This window comes from Sceloporus occidentalis, unplaced genomic scaffold, assembly GCF_023333645.1.
Source record: "Sceloporus occidentalis isolate IW3139 unplaced genomic scaffold, rSceOcc1.0.p SCAF_9, whole genome shotgun sequence".
NCBI classification, from domain to species: domain Eukaryota; kingdom Metazoa; phylum Chordata; class Lepidosauria; order Squamata; family Phrynosomatidae; genus Sceloporus; species Sceloporus occidentalis.
Genome location: NW_028316989.1, coordinates 27,641,702 through 27,663,464, shown reverse-complemented (window position 1 = coordinate 27,663,464; position 21,763 = coordinate 27,641,702). Strand labels below are relative to the sequence as shown.

Below are 21,763 nucleotides of genomic sequence, written 5' to 3'. Positions count from 1 at the left end.
ATGGATCCCATTCTTTTTCTGTTTTATGGATCAGTTTTTTATTAATCATGTGTGTTAACTTGTCCATATTCTTCTTTTCTTCAGTCTTAAGTTTCCAGTCCTTTATCGGCCACCTCCCTGGTCCAGTTCAAGAAGGAGCTGAAGACTCTCTTGTTCACACAAGCATTCCCTGAACCAGGCTTCAATTAGTCTCTTCTCCCCCTCTATGTCAGCAGTGACATGCTGGCTAGAATGTTTTAATGTATATGCTTTTAATGCATCTGTGGTTTTTATTGTATGTATTGTATATGATTTTATCTTGTACACCGCCCTGGTTCATAGAAGGGCGGTATATAAATAAAATTTTTATTATTTATTATTATTTATTGTAGGAGGTTCGTCCACCTTCCAACCTTTGGCAATGACTAGCCTCGCTGCTCTTACTAAAGGAAGTATAATTCACCAGTATTTCTTTGAGTCTTCTTTATTGATCTTTGATGTCATGTTTAGTAAGTACAGTTCCATAGAAAAGGGGATTTGTATTGCTTTATGCACTTGGGACAGTAACAGTAATATTTGTCAATTGATTAAAAGGTATCTTAATATTACTAGACCTCTGGGTTTTAATATCAGTGTTCAGTTAATAAATGATAACTTGGTTTCTTTCTGATTCTAGGAAGAGAAAGTTGTAGGCAATTTAAGATCAGACCCCAAATCATAATAATCACAATTAACTTGTAACATCCCTGGCTTGCTGAAAAATTCATTCAGATATCAAAATGATATCTTGTGAATTCATCATCATTTACTTTTGCCATCTTGGGACACTTGTGGCCAAACTCTCATGCTGTTTGACCACAAGTGTCCCAGTTTTCATGTGTGAAATGCTGAAGAGTGTGATGAGAAGAAGAATCCCTGCAACATATGTACAAGTCTGTAGGACAGAGTAGGGAAGAAGGCAAGAAGAATACAAAATCTCTCTGTCCCTCTTTCTCTCTGTGTGTGTATGCCTTCAAGTCATTTCCCACTTATGGTGATCCTAAGGTGAATCTAGCATGGGGCTTTCTTGAAAAGATTTGTTCAGAGGATGTTTGCTACGACCTTCCCCTGTGCCTGAGAGCATGTAACTTGCCCAAGGTTTTTCTTGTTGCTGTTGTGTACCTTCAAATCATGACACCTGGCAACCCTAAGGCGAACCAAACATGGGTTTGCTTGGGTTTTTTGCAAATTCAGAGGAGGTTTGCCTTTGCCTTCCCCTGAGGCTGAGAGAGTGTGACTTGCCCAATGTCGCCCACTGGGTTTCCATGGCTGAGCAGAGACTCGAACCCTGATGTCCAGAGTCATAATGCAACACTCAAACCACTACACTGCGCTGGCACTTTAGTCTGGCTATACTGTGCATATTAAGGTCCTCCATTTTTCTTAAATGTCCTATATTTTGGGCTGAGTTTTGTCCTGCAGTTGTCCTACAGTTTGGTCTCGAATTTGTCCTACATTTTGTCTCTGGTAATAGTGGACAATTATGGCAACCAAAATGGTGAAAGTTATTATGGCAACCATGCCTTATGAGGAGAGAGTCAGGGAGCTAGGTATGTTTGTTGAGATAGAAAGTCACAACTTGGAAAATGTACAATGTGGGTTTTAATAGTAGCCAGGCATAAAAGGGTGACTGTGAGCCATAATGATGAGGCGTTTAAACAGGAAGGGACATTAAAAAGATATCCAGGAAGTGCTGCAAAGTACTGTACTGAAGGATGCCACCAGTCTGAGGAGAAGTCACTCAGGAGGGGGGCTGGATGCTTTGTGACTAGTAGGCCTCACGGAGCCTTTGCTAGAGTAGTGACTCCGAGCATTTCCCCTCCCCTCAGAGAGGGTGGGATCCATTTTGAGGAGGGAGCAAGCTTGTTTTCTGCTGCTCCAGAGACTAGGCTGCCTATATCTTCAATTACCTCTACTTTCTACTCTTCATAATTCCCTATCTATTTCTTCTTATATCTTCTAAATTTCCACTCTTATCTCCAATGTCATTCTTAACAAATTCACCTCACGCGCCCTCGTCTCTTTCACTCTTCTCTCTTCCATACACACAGATTGACTTCCTATTTACCCACTTAATCCAGATTCCTAACTTGTTTTCCCTATAAAATCAACTTCTGACTTAGTTTAATTTGTAAAATCCATCATATTATTCTAATCTAACTTAATATACGCATATTCACCCAGATTCTCTTTTAAGAATTCCATCACTCTTTCCCAGTCTTCCATTAATTTGCTTTTTGTATCATTCCTTAATTTTAATTCCCCAATTTTTTCTCGTTATGTTTTTCATAATACTCCAATATATTTAATACCATTCTTACATTTTCTCTTGTATATCGCTTTGGGAGGAATCCTCTCTGTTCTTCATCTATTGTTTCGGCTAAACATTCTTTCAGTCTCTTGGATAATATTATAGCCAATATTTTATAATCGTTGTTTAGAAGAGAGATGGGTCTATAGTTCGCTGGATTCAATCGATCTTTGCCTTCCTTATGAATAAGTGTGATTTCTGCTTGTTTCCACATTTCGGGTATATTACCTATCAAAGCCTCATTCATTACTCTTTGTAGTGGTTCCAAAATTTCATTCATAAATGTTTTGTAGAACAATGCCGTAAAACCATCATTTCCCAGCGCTTTACCTGTTTTACATTTTTTGATTGCATCCTGGATTTCCTCTTTTGTAATTAATTTATTTAATTTTTCCTGTTGTTCTTCCGTTAATGTTGGAATTTTACTATTTGCCAGAAAGTCCTGAATCCCCTCTTTTTCCTCCTTTTGTTTCATATATAATACCTTGTAATATTCTAAGAATACTTCCTCTATGTCTTTCTGTTGGATTAGTAACTGATCATCCTTCTTTATCTTATTGATGATATTTTTCCCTTTCTCTCTCCTTAATTTATGTGCCAGCCATTTACCTGTTTTATTTGCATTGAACTGGGATTTAGACCCTGGTCTCCAATGCTCAAACCACTCCATCTCATGGTGGTCCTCACTCACAGCATGTTTGATACCAAGCAGCATCGGGACCACATGCTGCTAGCAGTTTTGTAAGGGCTAGAAACTCTTTATGCTTCCCCCACTTTGTGTTCTTTCTCTGTCCTTCTGTTTTTCCTTTCTGTCCTCCATCCTTTCCTCCCCTTTTTGGTTTTCTTTCTCTTACCGGTAAACTTTAGTGACCATTTGGCTTGTATCATTCATCCCACTCATCTCCTGCCCTTCTTAATTTTTCTCTTGTCAGATGCATCTCCTTATTGTTTGGAGTTTGGAGCCTTGCAGAAGGAAGCAAGTATGGAACGGCTGGAGGTTCTCTGCAGAAATCGGTATCTATGACTCAACTGTAGCTTTATCTCTAGGAGAAATTAGGAAAAGTTTGCCACATACGGACTGCAATTTAAGTAATTCTACTAAAAACACACACACGAAAGAGCAATGAGGCACACATCTGTAGGACCATCTTAATATCCGTGGCACTTAGCAGTTGTCTGGGTTTCATCGTCTCAGAGCTATGCAAGGGACAGATGCAGATGTGGATGTCAGGAGACAAGAACACAACGTAGTAATGGTTGCAAAACATCTAGGTGTTTGTAATTGAAAGGTTCCTCGACCGACAAGGTCTACTATTACCAGCTGCCCTGTCAGAAAGAACCCTGCCAGGATTGAGAAGCAGGTAATGGTAATTTCAGATCTGAGGTGGATTGTTTTCCCATCCATGTTTTCTCCTACCAGCTCTCCTTTGGAAAGGATTCCAGGAGAGAGAAAGAGGGCTGAAATGATCAGACCGCATTTGTACTCCTGCAAGGGATAAGAAAAGCTGTCCATTTTTCTTTCTTCCCTCAAGTTCTTTCCAGCCAAACATGAAGAAATAACACAAATGTTTGGTAAATTATGATTAAATTAACCATAAATGAAAGTCTCACCCATCGCTAGTTCTACTTCACCCTCCTACCCACACCAGCTAATATATGTTCTAATATTTTTTCTTCCAGCTCTATGTTACTTGACAACTGGATTGGAACAATTTGTATATTTAAAGGTAGGCTATTAAATAGACAGACAGACTTGGTTAAGGATATGATCACAAATATATAGATGTATGCATTGGGTGGATGGATGGATGGTCAGACACAAGTATATCCATACATCCAACCATCTGTATGGGAAAATACAGATTTCTAGCTGTTATAGTTATGAAGATATCCCTGAGATATCCCCATGGAAGAAGAGAATGATAATGCATATTTTATGTGTATTTATGTATTGCTTATAAATTGCCTGTTAACTTATGGCAGCCACACAGGACCCAGTCCCTGGTGCTGAGGGCCCATTCACACTACACAAGTATAGCACTTTTATTCCACTTTAACTACCGTGGTTCCATTCTAGCTTAGTGAGGCACTGGAACTCTCTGGATGAGATTTCTCAAAGTCCCTCTCTAAACTTCTAATCCCAAGATTGCATAGGATAGAAGCATGCCAATTAAAGTGGGATCATCACACTATAATTGTGTAGAGTAGATGGGCTCCTGGAGCCAGTCAGCCCTGCCTCCTGTGCAGTAGTTAAAGATATAGAGCTCTGCTGAAGAAAGCAAAGTCTGGAAGATTACTTTCAAAAAGTGACTATAACAACATGCAAATATCATGCTGGGACTCAGAGCATCATCCTGGCATAGCTCAGGTACCCACATTCAGGGTTTTTTGGTTGTAGAACAGTTGATCACAGCTCAGGTACAGAAAGCATTATATTCATTATAATGTTTTGATATTCATTCTTCTTAAAAATAACTTCCTAAGCTCAGGAGGTGGGGGGAAAGTGGCAGATTGGAGCATCTGAGAGATGTTGGCCTGCTGTGTGGAAATCAGCAGGCTGAATGATGGAGAGCTCACTTCCGATGCAACCCACAAGATGCCTTGGATTCCTGAGGCCACAAGTCTAGGGATAATCGGCTAATAGATCCCACAGAGCAAGGACAGCCAGTAGGCTAAGGAGAGCAGACAAAGGGCAGCCAGCATGAAGAAATTGATATTTACATTTTCCCAGGTTCATCACAGCAATGAGGCACTGCTCCGTGGCTGCAACTCAAATAGATCGAGTAACAACTGCAGCTGGCATGCCATCTTGCTCTTTAATTACATCTTCCATCTAATCAGATTCCATAAGTTGCTTGGAAAGGCAGCACCTATTGATCTACATACCATTCTGGACAAGAGGCTGAATTATCCAAACAGCAGAAGGGCTCACAGAGTCATTGCCAGCTAATATGGCAATACTGTCATGGGGAGATGATTAACATAGATTTCTGGCAACTCACTCTGTCATTATCTGTGAAGTGTGAACTTCATAAGAGGTGGATTGCTCTGAGGCCAAGCTCATCAGACCAAAGGCATACTTGACATTGTTGTGCTAAAGAGCCATAAAGCCCAAAGGCAGTAAAGGTGCCAAGTTCCTAAACATCAGGGGTTACAGGGCTGGATGGTGACTAGGGAAATCCTGATTCATCTCTACTCAGCCATGACCCTCACTGTAACCCAGTGACTCTCTGCTTCTGCTGGAACTATCTCTCAGGACTGTGGAATAGATACAAAAGGAATGAGGAAAGCCATCTGTACCCCTGTCATCTCATTAAAGAAAAAGGTGGATAGTAAACATAACTATTCTTGGCATGAAAACACGAAGTGAGTCATTTCTTGGCATGGATGGGTGAGCAGGAATTAGAATAATAGAATCTCAGAATATAATCTAGTCCACCCCCCTGGAACTTCATTGTGCCCTCCAACTGTCCCAATTTGGCAGGGACAGTCTGGACTGATCCTCTGTTGTCTCACCTTTTAAGCAGCTTTTAAAATGTCTTGGTTTCTACCTTCTTTTCCCACTTTTCCCCTTTGTCATTAGCTTGCTTCCATTCCATTACATTCCATTCCATTAAACAAAGGGGCTATATGGACCAGCACTTTGTGCCAGCCTGTGGGCGAGGTGAGGGCTGAGCGTCCGCATGCTCCAAGTGCAGTGCCCATACAGCGCAGAAGGGGTGTCATAATGCCACACTGCGGGGCTTATAACACCCCTTCCAAGGAGTCGCTGGGGTCAGCTTCTTTTTGAGTCCTCCGAAGAGCAGAACGGGGCTGTGGCATGTGGTTACCCTTCCCAGTAGGCTCAGGCAAAAGCAAACGGCTGTAGCCTCTGAATGGCCCGGTACAGATGGGCCCTTTGTGGCGCGCCCATGATGTGCTAGGGTTGCTCATTTGGACTATGATACTGACCAGCTCTGGCCAGTGTTCAGGGTAGTGCAAGCACTAGGGTAAAAATATCCATGCTGGAGAAGTTTGGGCTAGATGGACCTATCTAGCTGGTGGGGAATGATCGGGGAGATAGTCCAAAAGTAACTTCTCTAAGGGCCTGAACAGACAGGCCAAAATACAGCTGGTTTGGGCCACTTTGGAACAACACAACCAACAAGCTTCATTTATATACCGCTTCATACCGCCTAAGTAGTGTCTAAACGGTTTACAAATGTAAGCTAATTGGCCCCCAACAAGCCAGGTACTCAGAACCACTGATGCCAGTGACAGTAAGAAATGCTATCTCAGTGTAAGTAGATTTAAATGATATCACTCTAAAATATGATTTGATTTAGGTTTCATCGGTAAGCTGGTAGAATTATCTGGGCATTACAGCTTTTAGGCTGAATTGTTATTATTTTTAAAACACTGATGGGATTATGGCCTAAGTAGCTTTTTGAAGGGCATCCAACAATGCAGTGGATAATGGAAGCCATATTTCCTGCCTGTAAAAAAGTGCTCCTTTCTCTGACCATTAGACTGCCTTCCTTCTCTGTGGTTAACCAAACCAGTCTGGAAATCTATCTGCTACTGAGCTGAGTGATTCTTTGTAAAAAATATAGTAAAGGCTCGGAAGCAGACCAGGAGCCAATGCAGATCATATCACAGAGTCATATCTATCAAATAGAAAACCCTCCAAATAGCCTGGCTGCAGTGCTATAAGCCAGGCACAGTTATTTGGCCGTCTCCAAAAGGAGCCCCAGTGAACAACCATGCTCTTTCTCAAGCTGGTGCCCGCCAGGTGCATGGTCTACATCTCCTATAAGCCCTAGCTAGTGGTTATGGGCATTGTAGTCCAAAACATTTGAAGGCACCAAATGTTACAGTTATAACTGCAGGTCTGTTGGGAGACAGTATGAGATGTGTCCCTTTAGATACATTTTATGTACGTGGGTTGACTAAAGAGAAATCAATTATATGTTCTGTTGTTGACTGTTAAAATATATACTCAATGAAGTCATGGGAATCTCAGTAATGTAAACATAAATTTCAAGTCCTCTATAATGTCGCCTTGCAAGCTTATAAATATTTCCTATCAATAACGTTGCTCTTTCTTTGCTCCTACAGAGCTCTTCTGTTTGGGAAGGGAGGGCAGCCCCTTGATCAAGGATAACTTCCTTTCCACACAGATTCAGGATTGACCCGCAATCCACATAGTCTAAGGGTAGTTGGAGTACTGGGAGCTTATACCTCAGTTCTCCCCCTTCTTATAATTGCATCCTTTTTCTTATTCCTTCATCTGTTACATTCATTGAACTATATGGTTGTGCTATTTATTACATTTCATCCCACCTTTCTCACATGAGTAGGTCTCAAGGTGGCTTAGAATACAAAATATAGCATTTTTAAATAAGCATTTTAAAATAAGTAAACATGCTTTTAAAAGAAGAGGATGGTGCTGTTCCTTCGGTTGTAAGTTAGTTCTCAAAGATCTGCAAAGGATGTTGGACAACTACCTTTCCAAGACTTTGGAAACAAATTGTTAATGTGACAAGGGGTTTTATAGTGCTTTACTGTTTTAACCTAAGTTTTTAAATAGTTTTAATTCTGTTTTTAGTATAAAATAGATTGAACATCCTATCCCATGTCATTGGATCAGGGATGGAGAATTGATCAGATAGGACCAAGTAGAATGCAGTGTCTTTGTTTGGTTTCCAAGGAGATCATAGAGAATCTTGACCAAGGTAGAACTTGATCAGTTGAGTGTCCACTGAGCTTCAGACCAGACGGACCTCAACACACTGCAGCTATTTCTTGTAGTTTCAGTGTACTTTGTCATTTGTGTGGCTTCTCTATCGATTGCGAATTGCTTGTTCCATGTAAGTGCTTGTTTAATTTTTTTTTTGGTTCATTTTATTTATTGTAAACATGTAGACACAGGTAGACCTGGCTGGTTTCCCAGTTCAAGCTTTATTATTATTGTTGTTATTGTTATTATTAAAGGTTTATAGTCTCATCCTAAATTATACAACAAATACGATTCATTTAAACAATTTACAGTATTTTGCTTATATATACAGTACCTGTGTCTATATGTATCTTAATTATCTTTTCTCACACATACTGGACTTTCCTTAATTGCATTACAAGCTTTATATAAAATACCCCTGCCCAAATGTCCTGGTACTTCTGTGGTTTTTGTAGCTCTATCCAACCATTTTGCAACTTAAAATTTGGTTTTATAACTGTATTAACTTAAATTAGATCTATTTTGCTTTTCCAATATTCCTCCTAGAATTTCAACCATTCTTCTAAGAGTTGGAGTCTGTGTGGATTTGGGCTAACTTTCTTGGAGTGAGATGCCACATATATTTGGATGATATACTAATTTTGTTTTTTCTTCTAACTGTTTATACGAGTATTTTGTGGGTTTTTAGGGCTGTGTGGCCATGTTCTAGAAGAGTTTCTTCCTGACATTTCGCCAGCATCTGTGGCTGGCATCTTCAGAGAATGTTTGCCTGGAAAGGATTTGGCTGTATATATGGTGTGACCTGGCAAGGCAGGAGTGAATTTGCATGTGTATTGCTTTTGTTGCAAACCTCAGGGTTTGAGGGTCTGCACAAGACTATTAATGTCTGCTTGACTGGTCATTGTCTGCTGGGAGAGTTCTCATTTGCATTTGCTGAGTCTTTATCTTGCTATCTTTCAGGATGGGTAGCCAAACCTTGTTTACTTTCAGAGTTTCCTCTTTCCTGTTGAAATTGTCCAGGTGTTTGTGGATTTCAAGGGCTTCTCTGTGCATCCTGACATGGCAGTGGTTGGCATGGTCCAGAACTTCAGTGTTTTCAAGCACCAAATGAGAAGGAATAGCTAATACTCCAGAGGACAGGATCAAAATTCAAAACAACCCGAATAGACTAGAAAGCTGGGCCAAAGCTAACAAAATGAAATTCAGCATGGAGAAATGTAACATAGTTCACTTAGGGTGGAAAAATGAAATGCACAGATATAGGATGAGGGACACTTGGCTGAACGAGAGACTTATATATGTGAAAGGGATCTGGGAGTCCAAGTAGACCACAAGTTGAACATGAGTCAACAGTGTGATGCGGCAGCTAAAAAGGCCAATGCAATCTTAGGCTGCATCAATAAAAGCATAGTGTCTAGATCAAGAGAAGTACCACTTTTTAGGGATGCTGTGGCTTCATCTTGAAAAATGACCAGTCCTGTACTGAATCCAGAAATAGCTTTCCTCCTCATTTGGGGAATAACAGAGGACTCCAATATAAAACACTGTGGGAGAGTATTGCCTTTCCAAAAGGCCTGAAATTGTGTGAGATTGGGGAGGGTTTTTTTAAATAAAATACAATAAAAGCCTGTTAAACAATTGAGAGACAGGCTCTGGAGCCTTGCATTGATGGGGAAATCCAGACAGGTGAAGGTGATGAGAAATAAATGGAAAGCACACTCTCTTCTATGAAACACGACACCTCTTTATTATGACTGTAAATGGCATGTATGTATTCCTCCAGTTCAAGAGAAATCCCAATAGAAAGATATCATGGGCTGATTCTGTCAGTATCTTTGTTAGGATTGCCACACGGTTGATAATCCTGATTCACTTTGATGTTATATTTGCAGTTGCTGCTGTCATCAGCTCTGGGTTTCTGCTGTTGTTGTTTTATGATTTGTGTTGCATTGGAATGCGTTGGAAGGAGCATTTAAGCCAGGGATATTACTTGGATGGGAGGCTGCCAATGAATACCAGGCTCTACAAGGCTATATTTCAGGGGGGAAAGGAACTGGCAAAACCATCTCTGAGTCTTCCTTCCCTACGAAAACCACATAACATTAATGTGGTCACCATGGATCAAGAGGCAACTTGAAGATGCATAAACACACACACATTACAGAGAAACCAGGCACACATATGTTTGCCTTTATAAAGGGCCCATGCTCCCAAATATGTGTTTTTTCACCTCCTTCAGTCTATATAAAAGGAAAGGAATAGGAGTCATCTCTTATACACCTGCCAGCCCTATAAGGGACAAGCTTTCTTAACGTCAGATAAGGGGCAACCCTTATAATAAGGGATACCTCGCAATGCAACTCCAACTCCATGTCTCAAAAGCAAGCTTGGTTCATTATAACATTTTCCCTATTAAGACTTCATTTTTGCTTTTCCTTTTCCTAACCCTTTTCCTTTTAGCTGTGAAGTTGTAATAGATTTTAAAGCAGGGTGGAAGCTGTGGGAACTATAAACCAGAGACAATAAAACTAGTGCAGTAGCCACAGGTCTCACCTTCTCCATGAAGCTGCTTGGTTCATCAATCAACAAAGCTACATGGGAATATATATATATATATACACACACACACACACACATATATATATATGATACAACTGATCTGTCTGAAATGCAAATGAAATTACTCTCTGTCCAGCATGAGGATATATTCTCTTGGCTTGCTTTGTGGTACACTGGACACCAATTTGTGCAATTTGATTGTAAGTCCCCTGATGCCAAGGCCTTTTTAAAAAGTAAAAAGCTATTGCACTTTTAAAGGCATGGATCCTCATCTTATTTTTTTAAAGGCAAAAACACTAGAACAGATGTAAGGCTGGGAGATCTGCCTGCTCCCACACTCTTCTGTCCAAAATGTTGAGCATTTTGGTGGAGAACCTCATGGCTTTCAACATTTCACAGCTAAAAACTGGGACGCATCTGGCCTTTGAGCATCACAGTGCAGTCAAGGTAGCAAAGGTGATGAAGGAAGACAATCGCAAAAGCTAGGAGGGGCTGCATTTGGTTTGCTTTTGCCTGAGCCTAGTGGGAAATGCAAGATCCCACCACATTCTGGTCTGTGGCCAAAATAAATCTATTTGTTCAGTCAAAATTCCTCTCTCTCTCTCTCTCTCTTCCTCCTTCTCTTCCTCCTGCTGAGTTGAAGTGCAAGCCACTTCTGTACTTTGAGTTCAGTTTGCAGCAATGGATGTGAGCTGAGAACAAAAGTGGAAAGTGGGAGAAACTGGGACATTCTAAATGTAGCTTTAAAATGTGACTTTCTAGGATATAAACTACATCATCAGCAAACAGTCTCATCTTATATTCTGTTTTTTAAATTTTCATTCTGCAAGCTATTTTCATTCTGCAAGCTATTTTGTTGACCTGTCTTAATTTCTACAGCCTGAGGCCAGTCAGAGCCACTTGAGCCTTGAAATGGAGGACAAGCAGAAGACTGCTTCTAAGAGCAGGAATTATATTAAACCTGCACGATTCCAGACCCGGACCATCCAGGCGGACCCACTGACAGATTCCACAGACATCAAAACCAAGAGGTTGGTACTTTTTATATTGTTTTATGCTGGTCATCGAACGTAATACATTTCATTCATTCAATATGATTGAAACATAATAATAATAAGTTTTATTTGTATTTCCCCGCTTCTCCCAATAGAGAATGCCTTCTTAAAGGTAGTGATGGGACGGATTTCTTCCAGCAGGTTATTCTATAACCTGGGAGCCATAGTTGTGTATGCTCTTTTGGAAGTAGCTGTTAATCTGACCTTTGGGTAAACTAATAAATTCTTCCCTGTTGTTCTGAGGGTGCAGGGCGGGTTGTGTAGGGAGAGGCGTTCCCTCAAGTAACTCGGGCCCAAGCCATGTAGGTAACAACCAACACTTTGTATTGCACCTGGAAGCTAATTGGCAGCCAGTGTAAGGATTTTAGGACAGGTGTTATATGGTCTGGCCTGGATGTTCCAGTGACCAATCTGGCTGCTGCATTTTGAACTAATTGAAGCTTCTGAACCTGGTACAAAGGTAGCCCCATGTAGAGCGCATTACAGAAATCTAATATTCCTCTGTGGGTTTCACCTCATGAGGCTTTGCAGGGATGTAGCCAAGGGGGGGGGATCTGGGGGTCCGGACCCCCCCCCCTTCCGTTAGAAAAATGAATGGTGTGTGCTGCTGCGCCACCGCACTCAAGCCCCATTATAATGACGGCACTTAGTCTGGACCCCCCCCCCTTCCTAAAATCCTAGCTACGTCCCTGGGCTTTGTATGGTATGGGCCCAAAAAGAGAAGAGATATGGATAAGATACAGTCAGCCCTTCTTATACACAGATTTTTTATACACAGATCCAAGCATCCACGGTTTGAAAATGTTCAAAAATGGTATACATTTCAAATATCAAGCCTTGATTTTCCATTTTTATAAAGGACACCATTTTGCTATGTCATTATATTTAATGGGACTTGAGCAAACACAGATTTTGTTATACACAGGGGATCTTGGAACCAAACCCCAGCGTATAACAAGGGTCCACTGTATAATGATTTGATTGATATAGGGGGAACAATGAAGTCTCATGAGAAATTAATTGGGTGGTTTCTATACAGACAGCTAAAGCAGAGATTTAATTTGGACAAAAAACAAAGAGGCTTCTCTAACATTAAATCTGATATTGAAGAGATATTATGGAGTCAAGCTGGTAAAACTCTGTCAAAGATCTATAAAAAAATGTTGGAACGGTATACAGAGGATGAACTAATTAAGGATGTAATGATTAAAAGGGCTCAGGACTGTGGAAGGGAAATTGAATTAGTACAGTGGGAGAAGTCCTGGAATGCAAGAATGAAATACTCTACTTCGCAATATGTCAGAGAAAATTATTACAAAATCTTGTACAGGTGGTATTTAACACCTGAATAAATAGATAAAATATATAAAGCAGGCAATAAGATCTGCTGGGACTGTAAGAAAGACATTGGTACCTTCTACCATTTATGGTGGTTATGCGACAAAGCAAAAACCTTTTGGAAAAAAGTTCAGATGGAAATCAATGAAATTTTGGGAGTTAAATTAAAGTTTAACGCAGTGACAATGATATTATGTATGTTAGATGGAGATGTAGGAACAAGGTTTGGGAAAATTATATTTTATATGTTAACGGCTGTGAGACTGGTTTTTGCAAGAGGTTGGAAATCAGACAAGACAATAGAAATTGAAGAATGGAGATTAAAGCTATTTCATATGATGGAATTAGATTTAATTTCACACAAAATGGAAAACCAAGATAGCTTCAAATGGAGGTCAAGTTGGGAATCTGTCATAAAATTTATGGGGGGGGGGAATGGGGGGAAAGAGCTAATTGGACCTCAAATATGGACGAAATTGTATAAAAATTATGATAGGTGATGGGAATTTGTAAGGAAAACAAGAGACATATTATATGTCAATGTAATTTTTAAATTTGCTTTCTTTTTTTGCAAATTCAAGTAGATAGAGATCAGTAAGCTAGAGTTTGTGAGAGACGAAACACAAGAATTGAAATTAATGGGAAAAGGGGATATACCCTTCAATAAAAAATTCTAAATAATTAATTAGACGTTTTCAATATAAACTGAGGGAAAGCGCTACATATGGATCTTATTAGATTACAATCACATTCATCAAGAATTGTGAGAATGTGGCGTGGGAGATAAGCAAGTGTGCTATCTGGTTTTCTTTTGTGTAAGTGTCACAGAATGAAATGTGTATTAATAATGTGGAAATTGTTCTAGGTTTCTTTGGGGGATATAGGGAGTGGTATTAATTTAATAAAATATTTTAAAAAAAAAGATCTGATGATCCAGCCTTGAAGGGGATGTTGAGGTCCCCCAGGACCAGAAGCGTATGGGATTCCAGCACCAGCTCCAAGACTAGCTGTGTCAGCTTGGCCAGGGAGTCTGGACGGGAGACCAACAGAATCCCTGGACTGTCCCTAGCCTTCAGGGTCAGAGGTTCACAAGACCATTCTTGCAGGCCCAGAGGAAAGAGCCAAGTGAATCTGGGTGACTGTATCCAAAAGGTTCTTGGACTTAGCAGACAGGCTGCAATATGGAAAAGGGGCACCACTCATCTTTCTCCTCTTTGATCAAATGAACAGGTTCTGTGTCACGTGCCGTATAAAATCCGCACTATTCGATATGCAACAAGGCTTGGAGAAAGAATCTCATATGTTCTTTGTAGTAGACCAACAAGGGGCCACGAAATGGGAGCTCAGCGAATCCAACCATGACATGAACTTAATTGATAAGGTACAGAAAAGGATGGAAGCCACTAGGGGGTTAGACACAATGGGACACAGAGATTTGTCTTCAGTGAGAGCCATGCAATAGATTTTACAAGACAAGTCAGGTTTATTTAAATATCACCTTTCTACTGGAAAAAAAAATATAGCAAGTGAATTCTTAACAAAAATAAGCACACAGCTAGGTAATATTTGAGTACTGTATTTTCTGGCGTATAAGACTACTTTTTAACCCAGGAAAAATCTTCTCAAAAGTCAGGGGTCGTCTTATACACCGGGTGTTGTCTTATAGGGCAGGTGTTGAAACTTCAGAACCGGACTGGAAAATCTACAGTTGCCGCATATGGTGGGGGGAGCTCAAAAATGGCCACAGCTTGCATCCCCACCATATGTGGCAATTGTATGAAAGCAGCAAGGGCGGCACTATACAAGTACAGTAGAAGAAAATCCATTCACCAGGATTCGTGGAAAGAAGTGGCTTAATGCGGTCCCGATGATGAGGTGAGGGGGTGCCTCACCGGGAAGGTGTAAGTGAAGGGTGGCGCAAGCTGCAGGTGTCCAGGATGCCCGGGGGTATGGAAAAAAGAGCCATGTTTGCGCTCCCGCTCTGATAGTCCTGGAGAAAGGGAGGGCTGGGCAGGCAGGGAGAGCTGACCAATCCAAGCAGGCTTTGTATACAACAAGTTTTCCTGCTAAGTACCTGCATGTCATAAGCCTTTGAATTAAAATTACCATATTGAAATCAAATCTGATGTTTTTAAATTTTTATTTGGTGTGCGTTGGAAGAGGGGTGGTCTTATACAGCGAGTATATCCCAGACTCTGTATTTAAACTGGAAAAGCTGGGGGTCGTCTTATACTCCCAGTCGTCTTATATGCCAGAAAATACGGTCTCTAACTTTTTTGTTGGGGATTTGAAATATCTGTATTGCATATATAAACAAAAACAGACATATTTCCCTTGAAACGTCCTGCATCTGTTTGTAGAATACACAGATCCAAATGATTTGTCTTGCTGGGTTTTGCTATTAATTTGGATATTTTTGTCCAAACTCATTTCATTGTATATTGCATCATTTCTGTTACATTGTTATACCTATTAACATAGAAAAGCTCTACAGTCACAGATCATGTGTTGTTCAGTTCCTATTACAAAAGAACAACCAGTAATGCCATAATGACCATGTGAACAAGATGTGTCACTTGCAACCTGCCCCCAGAAAACAATGTTTACATTAGGTTCAGAATATTGCCATCCAACCCTTGTTTGCCTTGCTCTGGTAGGAGACTTTTAAAGAGCACATGTGGGATTTTATTTTATTTCTGTGTATTTTCCCATCCAAAGATGCTCCCAGTCGAGACAAAGATAATGCCATTGGAGAAGAAGCTCCAAGCCCAGCTTGACTACCTCCAGAAGTTAGTTCAGAAAAAGAAGCTGGAAATGAAGACTCTGAAAAAGCCAAAAACCCAGTGGAGAAGTCCAAAGGTGCTGGACCAGATCTTCTGTTTTTAAAAGAAGATTTAGCATCAGCTTTTGTATACTTGATCTTCTTTGGCAGATGCAAGGAGTGAGAAGGTGCTCAGGAGATATCTGAGGTCCTTTCTGGGCACCCGTTGACTCCATGCATCTGAGGAAGGAAACCAAGAGCCCGTACAGACAGGCCAAAATAAAGCTGCTTTGGGTCACTTTGAAGTTATGATGTTTAAATGATGCATGCGTCCTAAGAGGCCAGAAACTGTGCCAAAGCCAAGCTCCAGTCCTAAGAACTGGAGTGCAGGTTTGGCACAGTTTCTGGACTCTTAAGATGCATATGCCTTTTAAACAGCATACCTCCAAAGTGACCCGAAGCAGCTTTATTTTGGCCTGTCTGTCTGTACAGCCCCCAAGTCTACAAAAGCTTATGCTGCGACTTCTTTTGCTCAGTTAGTCTCACAAATGCCGCAATATCTCTTTGCAAATTTAAACAAGAGTAATTTAAGTGGGTTAAACCTATATTTTAAAAAATGGCAAATTAAAACCGAAGAGCCCACACTCTTTTAAAACAATCTGAGACCAAACACAGGCACAAATGTGGATTAACTCCAATGGCACAGGGAAGCAAAATGCTGTGTTTTATTTGACCTCCAATAAAAGTGGTGTTGGTGCCAATTCGATCCCTGTAGGTACCCCAGCAGAAAAGGCCCTCTCAAATCCTCCCACCATTTACAGCTCCTACTGCTGGGGCATTGAGGAGGTTCCTCAGGCAGAGGGGTACATGGGAAGAACTCCCGGAAGTACTGAGCTTCCCAAGCCATTGTGGTCTGCAAATATCTTAATATAAAATGTAAGTCCCTAATTCCCATGGTGGATGATGTAGTCTTGCAGACTTGCGGGAAGCACTGTATGTAGTCTCTTGAAGCCCAAGAGATGGCCGATTGAAATCTGTACTTAGCCATGGAAAATTTGTGGCAATTCACGCTCTCTCAGGCTCAGAGGAATTTAATGCAACCTTGCTCTGAACAAATTTTGCCAAGAAAACCATAGAATAAGTTCACCTTTGGGTCACCATGAGTAGAAAAAGACTTGAATGCACAACATTGTAAGAATATCACAGCTCTATGACATGGAGCAAGTGATACCTGGGAAACTAAGCCTTTCAGCAAGCCATTTTGCTCACGCTTCTTTATATTCCACAGGACAGCGATAGTGACTCCGATATTGAGAGCACGTTAGATACATCATCATGTTCTGGGAGCAAGATAAATTATAAGGACTACATTTTACCTGCAAAGTTTCAGTGGAAGACCACCCAGGAGGACCCACTGAAAGGAGTTGCAAACACCAGAAACAAATGGTTGGTACTAAATTCAAGGGTCCAAGGCAGAGATGCCGGTTTCTTTCATTACTTCTCCCCTATTCCAGCATCTCTGTCAGGATCCAATGTCTCCTAGAATCATAGAATCATAGAGATCATAAGGGCCATCCAATCCAACCCCCTGCCATGCAAGAAATCCAAATCAAAGCTTCATCCAGCCTCTGTTTAAAAACCTCTAAGGAAGGAGACTCCACCACACTCCGAGGGAGTGTGCCCACTGTCTAACAGCCCTTACTGTCAGGAAGTTCCTCCTAATGTTGAGGTGGAATCTCTTTTCCTGCAGCTTGGATCCATTGTTCCTGGTCCTGTTCTCCGGAGCAGCAGAAAACAAGCTTGCTCCCTCCTCAATATGACATCCCTTCAAATATTTAAACAGGGCTATCATATCACCTCTTAACCTTCTCTTCTCCAAGTGAAACATCCCCAGCTCCCTCATAGGGCATGGTTTCCAGACCCTTCACCATTTTAGTCGCCCTCCTTTGGACACACTCCAGATTCTCAATGTCCTTTTTAATTGTGGTGCCCAGAACTGGACACAGTATTCCAGGTTGGGCCTGACCTGAACAGTATAGTGTGGCACTATTACTTCCCTTGATCTAGACACTATACTTCTATTGATGCAGACTAATTCGCATTGGGCTTGTTAGCTGCGGCATTGCACTGTTGACTCATGTTCAACTTGTGGTCTACTTGGACTCCCAGATCCCTTTCACATGTTGTCTCCTTAAGCCAGGTGTCCCCCATCCTATATCTGTGCATTTCATTTTTCTGCTCTAATTTCTCTGTGTTGAAATTCATTTTGTTAGCTTTGGCCCAGCTTTCTAATCTATTAAGGTCATTCTAACCAGCCTGAGACTGTTAGCTGTGCTTCTCCCAGATTTGATTGGAAGAGGAAAAGGTGCTTCCAGTAAGGACCTGCTCTTGTCCATTGCTATGCCAGGCCAGCCAGAATCTGAATAGCTCTCAGCAGGGCTGGCATTCTTCTGCCTGAACTAAACTGACAATCAGTTTCTTTCCTTGCACTCTGTCCTTGTTACTGCCTTTAGAGGCTGTATTTTTGTGTGGTCTTTTTTTTTAATACAGATTTTGTATTGTATGATACACTTATGTGATTTTACTGGGTGGAGGTATTCATACAAGATGCAGTCCTGTATTATTATAGGTTTACACTCATGCTGTAACAAATCACTCCAGCAGAGCATAATGCTCACAATGCGCAGCTAGCATGTGTACATGTGCGCGTGTGTGCGTGTGCATGTGTGTGTGTGTGTTCATGTGCATGTAGTCTGTCAACGTATGGTGACCCCAGCAGATCAAATGACTTCCCCAAAGTCACTCATTGGATTTCATGGTCGAGCAAGGAATCAAAATGTACCAGTGGGAGATAGTAAACCGCTTGCAAAAAGGGATATTGTATTTCTTTTCCCATCTCCAGTCTTGAATCCATTTCTGAACATGCGAAGATGAGGGAAAGATACAAGGCTCAGGAAAAGCATTTGGTAGATCTTTGCCAAAAAATGTCTACGTCACACCAGATAAATGAGGATCCAGGAGAAGGTAAGTGTTTTGTCCCAAGAGCAATGCTATGGACTTTGACTGTAGTAAGGCCTCTGGCTCTCGGGAACACAGCCAGAACAAAAGACTTGTCCACAAATTTCTTTAAGTTTCAAAAGCTTTATAACCAGTATAAATAACACAAATAACATGAAACTGATCTCCTTTTCTTAATAGTCCTTCCTAAATACCTTGTTCTCTCTTCTTGATGTATTCTATCTTTCTTTCAGGACTATCTTTCTTCCTTTGTGGACTTATCTTTTTGTCAAAGGAAAATACTCTCTCCAGGTCTGACTTGGCTGAAATCTTACTACACACTGAAAATAACTAGAGGGAGACAGCATAAGACCCTGGGATTTCCCACAATCCTTGTCTTTCTTAAAGCTGTAGAGTGTGCGGAAAGGCAATGGGGCAATCCAATTACCTTTGTCGTCTTGCTGGCAGTGTTGTTTCATGATTTGGTCCTTGTTCCTAGGGGTGGACTTACACTCCATTAGAATAGGCAACTCAAATCTTTTGCCATTGTGTAATGTTTCTAGAGTGAAGCCTGAGGTGTTCCTCCCCACCATAACTTGATTTCCTGTGCAAGTTGTCATGACATATTCTATCTCTTGAGTCTGGACATCAAAGAGATCAAAGAATGCTGGAGCTGCTAGTGAAGTATCACTTTGTGTGTCTAAGACAATGTACATCTTCCTGGAGGCTTCAGGGTGCCCATTTGGGAACACCTTGGCCAGGCATATTGGATGGCATGATCGCACTTTACCTGGTTCTTGACACAGGGCTGTACAACTGGTACCTGCTGTCTTGACTTCTGAAGAAGTTACTGTCTCTGGTTGAGGTGTTGTTGGCTCAGCAGTTGTTTTTTTCTGCTTTTGTGGTGGTGTGGCTCGATGCAACGCCGTGCAGTGTCTAGTACTGTTGCATTCTAGACATTTTACCTTTTCATTGCAGTCTTTGGCTCTGTGCTCTTTAGATGTGCAGCATTTGAAGCATATCTCTTGTTCCTTTAACAAGGCAATGCGGTCATCATAAGGTTTTTTGCGAAATTCTTTACAGTCACTGATATGGTACGGTGCCTTGTGTATTGGACACAAGGATTTAGTTATTGATTTGGAGTCCGCTGTAGACTTGGAGAATGAAGTCTCAGTTTTCTTGACTGAGATGATTTGCTTGGCTCTAGGTGCTTTTGAAGGACTCTTTTCAGTTTCGGAACCCTGGTAAAGATCAAAAAGCCCTGTCTGAGGGTCATTTCTCATATGAGCCATGGTGGCAACAAAGTTCACTAAGTGTGAGAAAGGTGGATATATTTGGCTGTGTTGTCTTTTATACTCGAAGACTTCCTGACCCCACTTTTCTCTAAGTTGGAATGGGAGCTTTCTTACAGTGTCTGCTTGTGACATATGTTGGTCTAAGGAAATGAGACCAGGTAACTGTGGATTATTTTTAGCATTCTGTAGCTCTTGTAAAAGATCTAAAAGGTCCCACAACTTCTTGCTGTCTCTCATTGTGAGCTGAGGGAAGTCCTTTAGTCTACATAAAAGAGAGGTCTCAATCTGAGCTGCACTTCCATATCTCTGGTCTAATCTGTCCCATGCAGCTTGTAAGGCTGCCGAAGGGTCTGCTATGTGAGCAGCATAAAGTCTTTTTACCTGCTCTGAAGATGAAGGGCCGAGCCATGCCATTAGCAAAGTCAGTTCTTCCTTTACAGATAACCCCATATCTTCCATGGCTCCTTGGAAGATGGCTTTCCAGAGGATGTAGTCTTCAGGTTTTTCTGAGAATTTTTGAACACCTTTGTCTGTTAAATCTCTCCTTGGGTTCCTTGTTATAGTTGTGAAGTATAGATCTGGCACATTTTGCAAATGTGGCTTTGTGCTGAGCGAAGCATGGATTGGTTGCTGTTGGTAACCCAGGTTAGTAGGGACAGTGGTACTAACCGGGTATGTGATGGGTATTCTTTGTCTGTTGAAGGACTGGCTCTGGTACAGCAGTGAGGCAGGCACTGAGGTTATTGCTGAGGTCTGCACTAAAGGTGGTGCTTCTGCTGGCTGAACAATGGGTGCAGCAGCTGGCGTTAGAAGTGTCATGGGCTGAAACTTCTTTGCCTTGAGGTCTCGTGGTTGACCAGCTAAATAGGAAATCACCTTCTGTCTAGGGTCTTCTTCTTTCAGTTTAGACATGTCAGATGCCAGTGATTTTTCTTTGAGACCTTGCTCCAAGATCCGAGCCTTCTCATTCAGTTGTTCTGACTTTGCTATTTGCTCCAAGGTTTCCAATTCAGCTTTCATTCTGGCTTGCTCTATTTTGAGTTCTTGCTTTCTTTTGGAAAATTCTGCCTGTTTCGCAGCTGCTGCTGCCTCAGCCTTTGCTTGAAGAGCTATCATCTCCAGCTCTGCTCCTACAGACCTTCGTGAGGAGCCATTACTACGGGAAGTGGTTTTGGAACTCCTGGTCTTGTGGGAATGCCAGGATGAAGTCACTTCTGAAGAAGCCAAGCTTGGTGCTTTGCTTGTTTGAGGCTTTGGCGGGGTACAGACCGCCGCTTTGCGGCGGTCTGCCGCCACCGCCGGCTAGTCCGTGGGGGAGCCGGAGCCTCCACACGGCGCGGCTCCCCTGCGGACTGAAAAAGATGGAGGGCTACATTGAGCACAGGAGGGCTGCCTGGGGCCATGATTTGCCCCAAAGCAGTAGATGACAACAAATTTCAAGTGATTCTAACTGCTATCAGCTTGACCACTAGAAAATCTGTTAAACGTTTACATGCATGAAGAGAGTTTTACCTGACATATCCTATATCAAGAGTTTCACTTACTTTTGATGAGGTAAAATTGTATTTCCTTCTTAGGCTGTTCTTGGCATTCTTCTCCCAAGAAAGAAGTGGGAACAAAGGAAGATTCCACCAGAAAAGCTCCCATCAAGCCAAATGAAAAAGTTCGGAAAATTTCAGTCCCAGGGAAGGAAGCCAAGTGAGTCTGGAA

General features: G+C 41.5%; 1 protein-coding gene across 1 annotated transcript; it reads left to right on the top strand.

The window, feature by feature from the left end:
- Positions 1-1,463: 1,463 nt before the first annotated feature.
- LOC149307123 (uncharacterized) lies at positions 1,464-21,755 on the top strand. Its single transcript, XM_089538272.1, has 9 exons — positions 1,464-1,568; positions 3,262-3,343; positions 4,010-4,056; positions 11,487-11,638; positions 14,231-14,381; positions 15,719-15,859; positions 17,050-17,207; positions 18,664-18,785; positions 21,631-21,755. The coding sequence occupies exons 2-9, from the start codon at positions 3,262-3,264 to the stop codon at positions 21,753-21,755; spliced, it is 978 nt and encodes a 325-aa protein (XP_089394398.1). The 5' UTR covers positions 1,464-1,568.
- The last annotated feature ends 8 nt before the right edge of the window (positions 21,756-21,763 follow it).